Raw genomic sequence first — 15621 nt, 5'->3', positions numbered from 1 at the left:
GTTGCCCAACGTGCAATTTCTATTCCTAGTCTTCCTGTATTCGCTCTTTTGCCTCTTGATTCACTTACTGCACTGATTACCTGTCCAGAAACTCTGCAGAGCTGCCAGCTTTTTATCTATCTGTTGGTATGCGTGGTCACTCCTGGTGCTTTGCTGAAATTCACAGTTCTGCTGGACTCACACCACAGATTCACCAAAATCTGGCTGTGCTCTTGTGGCCAGGAAGCAACGCACTTTGCAAAAGACTTGATCAGCTGTCCATTTCAAACCCTGGAAGCTCTCCGATACTGTGCTTGCAGATCGGTGATGAGAAGACAATGGGTTAACACTGACCTGAACTGCTTCATTCATAAGGGGGTGGGGAGGTGGCTTCCCTTTGCAATAGAGTGCATTGCAGATTGTTAGCATGGAGAGGACTAAGGAAGTTGCTCCAACGAACTCTGGGATTCTTCCAGCTAATTCCTGGGACCCAAGTAAGCTGGTGCCATATCTACCCTGCAAAGCAATAGGGCTTGGACCCTATGTTCTGGTTTGACCCAAGCTCAGACCCTCCAGCCCTGCAGGTTTGTGGGATCCTGGATTCGGGGAACTGCAGTGTGGATGCAAGAGGAGTGAGGGGGGGCTTGCCTTGAGGCCAGGCTTACACTGCTGTTTAGACATACCCTGAGCTTTGCCCTGACAATACTAAGCATTAGGTTTTTGGGTTGGGTGGGGTTAAGACTCTTTTTTGCAAAGACTTGCTCATTCTAATATTGCATACAATTATAGTTTTAATAGTTGCCCCGTTAACAGAGAAACTTACAGTTGCATTCTATAAGCTGTTAGTATAACTTGTGATATTTTTGTTGGTGAAGGAAATCACACAGTAAATTTAGTGATTAAATGAAGTCTTGCATGCCTGTGGAGGTTGGTATAAGTCAGAGATTCTGAAAATCCTGGAGTTTCCAAATTTGGGTCCATAAACAGGGCATGTTTGCCCTTCAGTAGGCTGCAGGCCTAGCACAGTCCTCTTGCAGACCCTTAACAGACATCAGGCTAAGATATGACTCTGATCCATACCCCAAGTTCAAATCCAGGTATCTCACTATTTTCAAAAGTAAGATCTAAAAATCTCAAGAATAAATAGGAATGAGGCTGTTGCACTCAAAACATGTACAAGAAAAGCTATAAACATCCAGCAAACCAAGAATCATTTCACCTGGTTAGGAAAATCCTCACTTCCATGAAGTTAAGGTCTAATTTTAATAAAATGCACTCTGCTTAAAGTACTCAGTACATGTTAATGGAGATAACTTAAAATGTGAAAAGTATGGAAATTATAGCCTGTCTGTATCTGTTTTTCCTCATCTTGGCAGTAAGAGTTATTTTCCTCTAAGCTTTGTTTAAAGTCTCAAATAACTTAATAAACATGAAGAGTCTCATTTGGAAGATTCACGTAAGCCATGGCAAAGTTGTAATGAGAGTGCACACAGCTGGTTAGTTCAAATTTCAGTTTGGACAGACTCCCCTTAGAAAAGATTTAAGGAAATGACGTGCATGTATAAGTATATTCCAAAATGGGATGAAAACAAATATTGACACACACACACGCGTGTGCAAAAAGGCTAACTGGCCTCGAATTCAAGAAGCTATTTGTCACAGACTTTGTTTCCCATGCCCTTGGTATGTAACAGCGCCATGCACTAATCCAGACTCCAGTCCTCAGGATTCAAACAGTCATCAGCACATGTCCAGGCATGGAAGATTCAGCCTTCCAGCCAAGTCCCATTTGAGTCCACTCCCTTCCAGGGTTATCAGAGGTCCAAAGGGGGGATGAGGGAGGAGGAAGACGACTCACTCTCGCACGCCTCCCTTCCTTCAAGGGGCCTCTGGCAGGGTATATTCCACTTCAGCACCCACCAGCAAATCACTAATAAAAGAGTTCCAAAGTAATCGTAATCATTCAGAGGGCAACCAACCTCTCTCTGAAGAGGCTCAAATAGGCAGCAGTTGTGCAAGCAGTTCCTGTTTTCAGCTACACTCTCCTCTGGGAGAGGAGGACTGAAGGTCTCGTCTGGTCCCAGTGCTACTGCTAACTGAGCTGAGTTTCATCTTTTCAGGCCCTTCTTCCAGGCCTGACATGCCTTGCCTGTGTAGTTGGGCAGGAGTGCTCAAGCCCATAGCAGATTGTTAACCCTTGCCTGGCCAGTGCGGGTTTGTACACACTCCACCACAACTACCACATACCAACAAGAGGTTGACAATAGGGAGAGATGAAGGTGTCAGAGGAACCCAAGAAGAAAGTTGGATTGTTTTTTATTACAGTAAACAAAGCAGAATAGTACAATTCCATAAGAGAACATAATGAAATTATACATTTCTGAAGAGGATTTTCTTTTGCCCCTTCAGAAGACAAAAAACCTTTGGGGGCAAGAAAGCTAAATTTTGTAATCACAGCAAATTGCACTAACATAATTAGTATACCTGCTTTCACCCCCAAAAAAGGCAGCTAGATATAAAACTATTAATATTAAATGCCCACAGTTCAGTGCAAGCACAGAATTAATTGCACACACAAAAAATCCCACACCACACAAACAAAAATTCAAAAAGAGAGATTGAGTTGAGGTCTGGATGAAAATCTGTCCTTCAGTCCTTCCTGACAGTATGCTTACCTACAAAAAACACATTATAGCAGAGGATTCATGACCTCAAAAGGGCCTGCCTTCACAGATGCTAGGAGCAGAGAAAGACATTGTCATGGATGTGGTATGCTTCACCTTCTGCACTGGCAGGAGGAGATTTGTGCATGAAGAGATCCGAGAGGTATAATCCAGCCCTTAAACTTCCTGCACCTTAATTTGCTCATCTGTAAGTCAGGGACAATGGTGTTCAGAGACCAAATTAATTAGAACATATAAAAAGCAGATTGAGATCTATAAACGCAAAGAGGAAACCAAGATTATTCAGATAAATGAGGATTAGGTCTTTGGACTCAGGGGCTTTAATCCAGCAGTTGTGCACAGAACTCAAATAGAATGTTAGCTTCCAATCTTCCCTTGGAGTTAATAAAAATTCCATACATTGCACAGCTTCCTAACTTGGCCTTTTACCAGTACTAGAGAAAAAAGTCTAAACAACTAAAAGAACTGCAATTTGAATTATGTGCAGGTAAACTGTCTACAGGCTTATTTAGGACTTGCACTCCAGTAATTTCCCACTTTTGTGAGGAGTCACAGCAAATTATGTTTTTAAACCCCATTTCAATATAATCAGTCCAGCTGGCTGAAAAATGCTGAATGTTTTTCAGAAATACTTTCCAGAATCTCTATTTTTAAAAACATTTCAACTAGCCTTTAAGTAGGTTAGGAAAAAGTGACCCCCAACCAACTTAAAGTTTCACATCATTTCCAGAAGTACAAAAAAATGTTTATCATTTCTAATAGTCAGCTAGTGAACCAGTTCTCCCCTCTCTTTACCCAGTGTGTTTTGATAGCAAAAAGGCCTCTCTAACTGTGATTTCATGCGCAAGCCTAGGATCAGAGCCCTTCAGGCCTTTGTGCCAAGCATTTGTATTTTATTAGTTATCTATCAAGCAGCTTGGCACTCTGTTCTGCATAGCCTTATATTAAACATGTTGTGCATTTCAAGTCCTGCAATCAGTTCCGTGACCAAATTTAGCACCATACTTATCTTCTGATGACCAATAAGTCTTTCAAACAGACATCTGATTTCTTGTTCATGAATGTCAAATTCCCCCATAAAAAAATCCTATTTAACTCAAACTTTCCAAAAACTAAAATTATTCATGAGTTGAGACTATAGATAGATATATAAACACGAGCACATGCACGCGAATGTACAACTTACCTGTGCTAAAATACCTTATTTTATTATCCTGCACACCACCGCTACCACCTGAGGTCTCATCCACCTGTTAGATCTTACCTTTCAGGTTGTAAACTATTTAGGGCAGGGACTGTCATGTCAGATACGTAGGTACCATTGTAACGTAAACATTAAATAAAGTATTCTGCCCATGAAAAAAACTAGACAACCTAATTATCTAGTTATGAAGGACAGAATATTTTACAAGCACTTTTAAAATAATCCATTTAAGAATTAATATTGCCTTATAGTCTCTTCATCCAGTGCAAAATGCCTACTGATTGTCAATGGCAGTTGCTCATACGGATTATGGACAGTACCTAATCTAAACTGTCAAACAAAATATTGGGAGAGCTGCTCAGACAACTCCCTTATTTGCATTTAGAATTCATATAAAAAGTCTGATTATACAGCTCTGTGCCTATCATTTCTCTCCGCTATCCCTTGCGGAGGAAGTTCAAATGGGACATTTACATTGTTTGCAATGCTCTGATTGGTCCCTCAGAGGTTACAATTCAGGAAGTGAGCTAACCAGGAAGTGAGCTAAAGCCAAAAAACTTTGTGGACTTCAGAAAGCTAGTCTCAGAAAGATATTTATTTATTTATTGTAGAATAAAAAGCTAATAGACATCTACAATAATAAATAGATGGATGGCAATAACCATAACACTTGCCAATACCCTTTAGAGCAAACAAATGTTTAAAACATGTTCATGTTATTGTCATAAAATTTAATCCTAAAATCATTAGATGAATGTGCCTTCCCATTTTAAAAGTAAGGGTATACCAAAACATAAATGTGCGGCTATATAATTAAATGTATTTAATTGGAAACTAGAGCATTTGATAAACGTTGTTTTGGACTTAAAACAACAACAACAACAACAAGCTTCCATGTCCTATTTCCAGAGTTCTTAAGATAGGCGAATATTTTTTATAAAGAGGTCAAAATCTGCTTTTCCCGATTATAAAAAAGTCTTAATTTGATACTAAAAGGGAAATTACATTAGGTTTTGACTTTGTAGACCTCAAAAACTCCAGTTCCAATAATTAAAAAACAAGAACATCCACAAACCATACATTCTCTGCCTGTCCAGGACAAGCCAGGATAATTCTCGATTATCCCACCCCTCCAAGACGGGTAGCCTAGATAAGTTCTACCTTGTTTACTTTGCCCTGGAACATTCTTCCAGCTGATGGGCCAGCTTGGACAGAATTCTGTACTGTAATGTACTATGCAATAATCCATCCTACAGCCTCATTACAGGAGATATGGGCCTAATTAGAAAACCAATCTCTCATAGTCTGGCACAGAAAGACCTGGGAACATTCTATGGGTAGTGACTCTCCCTCTTGAGTTGGAGAAGGGAGAAGCACCTTTGTCCTTGCCATTCCTGAACAAACTTCAAGGCTGAAAAGTGGTGCTGACTGGCTCAGGAAAGAGCTTCATCCAGCTCTCCTTCATCAAAAGGAACAGTCACTCAGAAAAGGTCTTTGGTGGCAAAGGAGAAACAACAGAAGGCAAAACAGAGAGACCACAAAAGACAACACTCCCCCCATCACTCAAAAAGTTTGTATATTCTATATACCATATGCTTCTCTATAATCAGAGAATTTCACAGACTCCTGGGATCTGATTCCAGGCAGTATTTTAAAAAGAAAAATATTCTAGAACAGAGCTATTAGTTTGTAAGCAATAACAATTAAATGAACGAGCATTTCCTGGGAATTAATGACTGGTTGGGGAAGTTGATGGCACAAGGCAAAGCTGAGGATCATTAACCTTTGGCCAGTCATTAATCCCCTGGAAATGCTATTTGCCAAGCTTGTCACTTCTATCTTTTGTAAGTATAAAAGATCTGGCACACCATGAACCTGAGACAAGACCACTACTCAAGGCAAGAGATGGGCAAAGTCTGCTATCTTACTCCATTTGAGTATTCCTTACTCCAAGAGTAGCCTCCGTGAAATCAACGGTCCTTCTCAAAAAGTGAGGGACTACTTAACATGAACAAAGATGCCAGAATTAGGCCCTTAATAAAGTGAATAGTTGTAACTTTAAATCTGTAGCAGCTGTGCAAAATTACATGGTTTAAATTCTGCTACATTGCGATGGCACAGCACAGGTAGATACAATTAAGTATATTTTCTTCTCAGTGTATGTACTTAACTCCTCATGCTGACAGGTTGCACAGCTTAAAATATACTCATGTCTTTGCATCTTTTTTCAATTGAAAGATTAGTATGAGAAACTCTCTTTACAAGGCTACATTAGTGACTGGTATCCAGCTGGATACCAATGAGAAATGGTTCACCATAAGGGGGCAGAATAGTCAAATGGATTGTACACCAGGCCGGGAGAGGAGGCAGCCTACTTTGTACTTCCAGATTTGGCCCTTAGACTACCATAGCCAAGTTACTTAACTTCTCCACACTCTGTCTTCAACTCCTCTGTTGGGGACCATTACCTTCCTCTATCAAGCATTTTGAGATCTACAGATGACAAGTGCTGTAGAAGTGCTGATTATTATTATTTCACAAGGGCCAGCACTTATAGTGGGAGATGGGTAGTTTGTTTGTTTTTTAAATATGATCATTTTCTATGCCAACAAGCAGCAGGCATTAAGACATCTATTACTGGTAGCCATCTACCTATACTACCTCATGCAGTCACCTCCAGCTCTGGTTATTCACACATCACGGACCTAGTCACAACCACAGAGATAACTGGATGTGCCTGTACATCTCTTTTGTACTATAGAGAGCTCCATCAAACCTAGGGCAAGCACTAGCCCATCTAAACAATAATTTAAGGTCATTATTATAAAGTCACATCTGGGGAAAAATTTCTAGCAACACTTGAAATATATGTATTCTATTTCGCATACAGGTTTTCTGCAAGGAGTTAAAGAAACAGCTTTGTTAGTTCTGGACTGCAGATTATAGTGCTTTTGCAGAATTCCTCATTGCTTCTCAAACATCTCTCTCACATCCTAAAGTAACTGATACAACTCTATTATTTTCAACTTCTGAAGCCCAGACACATCTGCAATATTTCTAAGAATTTATACCCAAAGGGTAAGAATTAATTTTTCATGTGAGAAATACAAGTTTTCTAGATAATTTTTTTAAAATCAAAAAGCCGCCACAAAGATGGATAGCTGTTGGAAGTAATGCCATAGAAATAATAAATATAAACTGTTCTCTGGAGAATAACATTCTCCATTTTAACAGTCCTTCCATAAACACAAACAAGCTGTGAAAATTATACAGAAAGATCCACCTACGGCAACCATTTCAAACCACCTCCAGCACTTATTATACAGAAGAAATTGAAAGGTTCACTTGGTTCACAGCACAAGACATTCTGCACATTAACTAATAAATATTCAGTATGCAGATACAATGTAATACTCTGGAAACACAGTATATTCTGTCACTGCCCACTCAGAAATCCTAATTCTTGATTTAAGAGCATTAACCCCTCCACACCTCCCCCTTCCCCCTCCCCCATATATCCCATCTAGTTTACAAGTATAACTATATATAGGGCAAATGACAGACATGTTGCACACAAAATAAAAATACTGTTCAGGATGTACGCATTACTTTTCTAAAATATGCATGGTAATAGAACTGGACTTGGTAACCTCTAAAAACCAAATGCATTGTGTTTATTCCCCATGTAGTACATCTTTCAATGCATCTGTAATTAAAAATAAGTATCTGCATATCCCAATCAGTAGTCTATTTTGTTTGGTTTGAAAAACTTTGCTCACATAAAATACAATTTGTTTACACTGTAATAAGATGAATTTAGGGCTCATGAAAGGTACCATTGACTGCACTGAAAACTGAATTCCTCTGTTTTTCCCACAGAGCATGCAGGAGCAGCTTCTGCACACTGCCCCACTGATAAGCTTTAGGCCATTCCTGGAGGAACATGGCAGGCTCAGCAGAGAAAACAAACATTGTGGCAGCCTACGAAGTTAACAGCTGTTGTGTGGACACCTTTGTCCAGTGGGAATTCTTGTAGACTGAATCAGTAAACTTATTTCACATAGACTATGTTCTAACCATGATATAGTAATAATACTTCAGCCATAGTACTATCAGGGTCAGATTCAAATAAGCAGTAGTGAAAAAAACTACATTTTCAGTTACTCGTTTCTTGAGCCATCTCAGTGATTTAGGTTTAAGTCTTGCCCGAATAAGGTATGGATGACATATTAGATTAATTCCTGGCCACATTAAAGTCAACAGGAGTTTTGCCACTGACTTCAGGAAGACCAAGATTTCACCTATGGTCTTTAAGCGTTAGCACGGAAATTTGATGATTAAGAAAAAGAATGGACCAAATTCTCTGCTGCTTTGGAAACTCATCTTCTTGCAATTCGAAGTAGACAGACACATCTTTGTACTGATGTTGGATTAAAGCTCAAAAGCATGAATGAATTAGGCTATTTCTGACCTTAATTACAAATCCCTGCCACCCTATTGAAGTTAAAGGCTCCACAAAGTAACTGAGCATGGAATTTGACTTGTGACATTTGGACTTGGATGCTCAATACTAAAATACTGTCTTATTTGAAAGTGAATTAGGAAGATGCAAGCCTTTGTACCACCACCACCACTTTTTTGAGTGAGAGATTTAAACAGGGTTGAAAACGTTAATAAAAAATGTTACTTGAGACACCGTCTTGGGAACTTCCAAACATTCTTACTGTATCTAACTGCCAATCTCCGAGGCCTTTCTGCTATGGTGACTGCATTTTTTCTGATAATTGATATTAGGATCCAGCTCTTCATTCCTTGCACATCAGTTGGTTCTCTATTTCACTGCAGCTTCAACAGGAGTTCTATGTGTATAAGGGTTTTATCTGGCATCCCTTAACCACAGGCAGTTCTACTAAGAACGTAAATGATTTTTAAAATTTCTTTTCTTTTATAGCATTACAGTACAAGTTTGCTCTGAACTAACCTTTAATTCAATTAGTGGAAAATGTAAGGTTCCCACATGAATGGCATCCTATTTATCCTGTTTTTACTTAAAGTTGTATTTATTTCTCATTGTTATAGAAATAGCATTTGTGAGCAGAGAGCCAGATCCCAAAACTACTACCAGGACAGTGCTTTCTACTGCAACTTCAATACAACTACTCAGAGCAAGCGTCATATTAATTTGTAGTTGCAGGACCAGGCCTTAGGGAGGCAGAAGTGAATAATCTTTTAAAGTACTTGATCAGGCTGCTTTGACAAGTATTCAATTATTTATACATGACATAACTCAGGGTAGAACTTTGTTAATTGGAGACTGATGGGACAGAATAGCCTAACTGCAACGCTACAACATTGTCAGAGCTCATTGGTACAGACTCCGGTTCAACACTTGCAGTCTCCAAAAATATATGTGGCGGGGGAGGGGAGGAGAGAGTTGTCTGGTAAAAAATAACTGAACAATGAATCGGTATAAAACAATGAATTAATACATTCAATACTAGAATCAAGACCACAATATTCTTTTACTACAAAGATCAAATTATGGAGCTAAAGGTCTAGGTTATAAGCCAATTTGAAAATATGAAAGTCTCAGTTATTAACTCTATAAGGGCCAAAATCCTGCTCACCTTATTCATGAAAACTTAATAGGACTACTTGTATTAGTAAGGCAGTCAAGATTTGTCCTACCTGAAAAATCGTGTGTGTGTGTGTACAACAGAATAACACACCATTGTTGCAAGCAAAGGTTGTGTCAAAAACACAAAACAAAAAAACCTGAGTGGTATACATATAGTTTAACACCCAAAACAAATCAAGCTTCTCAACTGGGCACAAAAAGCACAGTCTGTACAACATGCAATTCTGTAGGTGATCTATTTATGAGGAGGAACTATAAAGCTGTTTTGTAGGTTGTCATCACATGAAGTTCTGCAAGGTGATATGATAGCAGACAGCACTGGCTTAGAGTTTCAAATAAAATGTATTATTGCCTTCCACACATGCAAAATTAACTCATTTGTATCAAAATGCTGCTGCTGTAACAACAAGTGCTGCTACCTGACTTTAGAATTCCCTTTCAATTACTGTTCTATAACTGCTTTCATGAACAAGATTATTAACATAAAAGATATTAGCACAGCTCACGCAACATCACTAAAAGATGGTGGGTTCACAGCACACAAGTACTTGAGCTCACCCTGCATTGTGTCATTAGGGATTGAGGCCTGGATACACAAAGGGATTTCAGCATTGCCACACTTATTTTTAGGCACCCACAAAAAAAATCCACAAGAACAGAGCTAAGTCTGAGCTTCAGGGAGGTGTCCTGCTCTGCACAGATGATCCCCAAACCAGAACCCCTCTCCTAGAGTCAGGCAGGTTAAGCACCTACGTAGCTTCTTGGGCAGCTGCCTCGCTCCACACAACAGCAGAACCAGTGCCATGCCTACCCACCTGATTGCTTTAACCACTGGGCTAAAAGATTTGCTGGTGATGAACCTGGATCTCCCATAATTCCCTACTCTGCCAGAGTGGGGAAGAAAGGATTTGAGCAGGGGTCTTCTACCTCTCAAAAGAGGGCTCTAACTGCTGAGCTATGGGATATTCTGATGTGGTGCTCCCTCAGTCTCCTCTCTTGAAGTAGTTCCATGTGGGATAAATAATTAAGGCGACTGGAGCCGGCAGACAGGACCTATGGCCTCCCACCTCCCAGGTGAGTTCCCTAACTGCTGGGTTCAGTTGAACAGTCATTGGGTGCATGAGTAAGAAAGACTCTGTAACCCAGTGATTACGGGACCCACCTGGGACGTTGGAGATAGAGAATCCAATCCCCCTGCTCCAATCTCACTTTCATTATTTATCCCCAATGGTACAGCTTCTACAGGAGAGATTGAGGAAGCCCCCACATCAGCATATCCCACAGGTAAGGGCTCTAATTGCTAAACAGAGGTAGAAGGATTTGAACAGGGTCTTTCTCCCTGCAAAGGCAGGGAAGGGATTGAACCTGGGACTCCCACATCCAAGACAAGTATTCTAACCACTGGACTAAAAATTCTAATCTGGCTACCACCACTGTCATCCTGGCCAGATTTTGAATAGGATTTGACCTGGTAGGTAGCTTCTCAGTATACCTACTAGATCTCCTAAGAAACATATACTCTTAAAAAAAAAAAATAGGCATTGAGTGAATTTCGGCACCTACAGGATTCAGTGAGAGTTTTGTAGATCACAGTGGAGGCAAAAACCAGGATTTAGGTGCCTAAACCCCAGATTTCCTTAAGTAGCTTTGTGGATTGGGGTCTGAGTGATCAGTGCTTTCCTAACTCCCACTGGAGACACAATGGGAACTGTGGGTGCTTAATAGCTCTCAGGATAAGTGCCGTGATGAAGATTACACTAGTGAGGCTATACTTTAAATGAGAAGTTAGCCCAGAAGGTTTCTGGTGATGATTCATGTGCACGGAAGAGTCAGATGTCATTTTTTGACAATGAGGGAATAACTCTAGAGACCCAGCCAAAAATATTCCCTAAAAGCCAAACTGTGTATGAGCTGTTGGCTCTGCCAACAATCAATATACCTCTACCTCGATTATAATGCTGTCCTTGGGAGCCAAAAAGCTTACGGCGTTATAAGAGAAACTGTGTTATACTGAACTTGCTTTGATCCGCCAGAGTGCGCAGCCCCGCCTCCCCGGAGCACTGCTTTACCGCGTTATATCCAAATTCGTGTTATATTGGGTGGTGCTATATCGAGGAACATTAAACTTTTCTGTCACTTTCTGATTCAAGATACAGAGTGCATAAAATGTGCCATATTGAAATAAATGATATTCAATACATTTCCAATAAAAGTGATACTGAAAGTATGTTCACAACTTAAATCGCTTTTTAAAAAATGTGTTGAGTATCAAAGGAGTCATTTGTTACAAAATTTTCTCCCTCCTCTTCAAATAATCTCTTTATACTAATCTCAATCGCATAAACTCTGTACCTCTGGACCACACAAGACTAACAAAAAGGATTTTATGTTTCCGGGGTACTACAAGTGTAGTATTTTATGGTTAACACTGCTGCAAAACCTTTTCTCAGTATATTGTGAAATGCAAATTCTCAGCTGAAAGACACACTGGGCAAGATACAGAAAACATACAACTCGCCAGTGCTGCCACCTACAGAGTATTAACAAGTGCTATATTGTTAAAGTCAAATGCATAGAATATCATTCATCAAGCCTTTTCAGTTCAAGTTATTACGTATATGGTATGTGCAAACATCATTCCAAAACAAGTAACAAAAAGGGAGGAATATTAGCCAAATACTCAATAAGATTTAAAAAAAACAAAAACGAACACAACGCAGCTATGTCAGTTCAAGGTTTTATTTTTCCTCTCATTTAAAAATATTGTAATTACAAGTCCTTCTGTGAATAAACTGATGCAACCACACTGTCATCTGTGAAGTTTTTCACTACAAGATTATTGATCTCGTTTTACTTCCTACTCTGTAAAGTTAATGACAACTCATCCATCTCCATTATACGTGTTCCTGTATCACATCAATTGATTTACTTTCTACTTCTAAATGCAATACAGAAAATTCTACACAGATATAGAAGACAAATATTAAATGATATGCTGAGTTTTAGTTTAGAAATGCTTAGAACAGTAAAATGACTGGAAGAAGTGTGCTGTGACAGTAGCATGGCCCACGTGAATGAATGTGTACCAAACATAAATTCACTCAGATACTGGCAATCATTTCCTAATTGTACTGCAGTTCCTAATGAAAGAATGCAGTTCACATGTTCAGACTCATTACTTCAATGGCAGCTTTGTCAGAGTAAGGACTGTAGCAGCTTGCCCAAAATCATGCAAATGTGTCTAATATAAAAACTCAAAACTAGACTGTCAATTTACTCACAGAAATGCCTAACAGTCACTCTGAACAGTATTAAACCCAGATTCTGCAAACACTTAGATCAGTAACTCTACCAGGGATAGCTCAGTGGTTTGAGTATTGGTCTACTAATGTAAGTTACTCACATGGCTAAGCATTTACAAGACTGGGCCAATAGTGTGTTTTTCTTAAGAAATTAACTTTTATTTTCCTTTTAACATAGGACTTGCTTGACTTTCATTCTGAACTGATTTTGTTTTCTGTGTTTGAACATGTGTGCACACCTGTAAAATGGGCAGATATGAATCCAGCACAAAAATACTGACACCTCTTTGGACATCGTTTAGAGCTTAACTTTTTCAGCCATTGAAATCAGGGTGCATTCATCAAGACACTGTAACTGATAGACAAGAGCAGTAAATGCATCATCTTGAGCTTTCCTAGTACAAAGGAGCCAACCCTGAAATGTGTTAAATACTGTAAACCTTAGAGTGAGCAAAAAAAAGTACTTCTCCAGGTGAAATGTCTACATCCTCAAAATAGTTATGGTGCCATCTCTGTCAAAGCAAAGTAGGCAGGTCACAGGTGAAAGGCAATAGCTGTACATGCTGGTCACCATGAGGAACATGATCTCCCGATGATATCTGGAATATATCCCCCACCTGCCAGTACACGGAGCCTAATAGTTTAGGCTCTTCCCAGCTAATTAGTGCTAAATTGTTCACATATAAGGTTTCTCTTTGTATCAACGTGTCAATTTATAATCCTGCTTGCAACTGCTTTAAGTGATTCATTCTCGTCTTCACTGCTAAAAAGCCACTAAAGCAAGCTGGTATTCAAGTTTAATTTCCCACGTCACTTGTCTTAAAGAGCAAAAACAATACAAAAAAGTTTACCATCACTATAATCATCTTGATTGCCTCGCCCCCAGCCAAAAACCCCAAACTCGCCCATAAATCTTCATCTCCCACTAGCTCTGGAAAGGCGGGGATCTAGGAAATGCTGCCTACCCTACATGTAGGGGAACTGCCATACTGCCAACAGCACTGGGACCGAGGCGGTCTTCCTGGCTGTCACACTTCTCCCCTCTCCTCCAGTTTCAGGCAGACCCCATGGAAAGGGGGGGGGGGGGATCTAAGCATGAACCGCACTCAGAGGAAATGCAGCAGGCAGAGGTGGGGGAGGGAGCCAGAAAAGAGTCCCCGCAGCCTCTGACACCGGTTGCACCGCGTGGGCTCCTACCCCTGCCCCTGCCCTCCCCGCTCGCGGCCGCAAGCCAAAGCCGGCTCCGCGCAGGGAGCGGAGGATGCCCGGAAATGCCCCCTGGCGCAGGGCAGCAGCAGCCCGTCCCTTACCGTCCCAGCTCCGACTCCAGCTCGAAGTAGTGCGCCAGGGTGTCTTTGTTGGAGCCGTCGATCCAGTAGTCGGGCGCCCTGCCCGCGGCGGCGGAGCCGGAGGACGAGGAGGGCATGGTGACTTTCAGCATGGCGGGACCCCGGCCGGCCGGCGGCGGCCGCCCCCTCGGGCCAGGCTGCGGAATCCGAGCGCGAAGGCGGCGGGGCTCGGCGCTTCCCCCGCCTCGCCCTCAGCAGCGGCCGCGGCTCCTCTCCAGCGCGCGGCGGGGAGGTGGGGGCTGGCTGGCGGAGGAGCCCAGCGCTGCCAGCAAAACTTCCAGCCGCCCGGGAGGGGCAGGCGGGGCCGGCAGCAACACCACACACCGCGGGGGGCAGTGGGAGCCCCCAGCAAAGCCGCCCCGGCCCCCTGCAGCGGCTCGGTCCTGGCGCCTGGAAGGTGTGAGCGAGCGGGGGCATCCAGGGGCGGGAGCAGCCTTTAGAGCCGCGCTTGCGGGTTCTGTACGTGCCGGGCTGCCGCTGTCAGCGCCATCCGCTCCCCATTAAAGTGATGCTGGAGTCAGTCCCGGGATCGGCTGGGCGAGCGCAGAGCCTGCCTCTGGCATCGGGCCCCCGGCAGCCTCTGTCTGCCCGCCCGTATGTGAGCTCCAGCCAGTCCACCGGGGTACCTGCCTGCCGGGCCGCGCCGCGCCGCCTTTCCCCGGGGCCCTAGTGCGCTCCGGGTTCCTCGCCAGCCCTCACAACACACTGGAAGGTGCCCTATCAGAAGGGAAAAGCACTGTAAGACCCTAACGCCCCCAGCTGTTTCTTCTCCCCCCTGCTCGCTCTGTCCCGAGCGACTGCTAAACTAATGATCAGATCTATTTTTTCCGATTTTCTTATTGTTACTAAAATCTCTTGATTATGAATCGAGTGTTTTTCTGCCCTTCACTCATGTTGGAAAGGAAAATTAACTGGGTAGTTTCACTCCTTCCCCACTCAGCCCGCTAGTGAGTTTCACTTTCAGATTCTTGTGCAATGCCATAAAGCTACGAAGTCTGGGTTGCAAATACCGCAAGAGACTGGTTATAAACAAGGGGAGACGTGTGTCCCGTTTTCGTTTACATTCATAGCACCATGTCTTTGCTTTGCGCACCAGTACTAAAAGTTGTCTTCACTATGTGGCAGTATCTCTTTAACTATAAATGATTACACTCCAATAACAGCTGCCCTGAGTTACTGCACTGCTACATTAAAAACACACCACTGCATTTATAGCGCATAGAGACTGAATTGGGCTCTAGGTCTGAGGATATTTACAGATGTTTAATGTTACTCACATGAATAAAGGCAAATGTGTATTTTCCTTATCAGGGCCTAAGTGTGTATTACAGTTATACTAAAAATATTGTTAGAGTAGATTGGCTTGTGAGTTAACAGGGAAAATTTAGTCTTTTTGAGTTAGATTCCCTTCATTTTTGGAGCTCAAACTTGGTGCTAGAATTATGTCCCTATTTACTTCTATGAA

At 41.7% G+C, this 15621-nt stretch overlaps 1 protein-coding gene across 1 annotated transcript in view; it reads right to left on the bottom strand.

Moving 5' to 3' along the window:
* The window catches only part of CAMK4 (calcium/calmodulin dependent protein kinase IV), a 312068-nt gene extending 297200 nt beyond the window's left edge, over window positions 1-14868 (bottom strand). The window contains exon 1 of the mRNA XM_050945920.1: window positions 14118-14868. Coding sequence (XP_050801877.1) covers window positions 14118-14248 — 131 coding nt within the window. The 5' untranslated portion in view covers window positions 14249-14868. The remainder of the gene's footprint in view (window positions 1-14117) is intronic.
* Window positions 14869-15621: the final 753 nt, after the last annotated feature.

The sequence above is a fragment of the Gopherus flavomarginatus genome, chromosome 3, assembly GCF_025201925.1.
Source record: "Gopherus flavomarginatus isolate rGopFla2 chromosome 3, rGopFla2.mat.asm, whole genome shotgun sequence".
Lineage (NCBI taxonomy): Eukaryota > Metazoa > Chordata > Testudines > Testudinidae > Gopherus > Gopherus flavomarginatus.
This window is presented reverse-complemented; position numbering and strand designations above follow the sequence as displayed.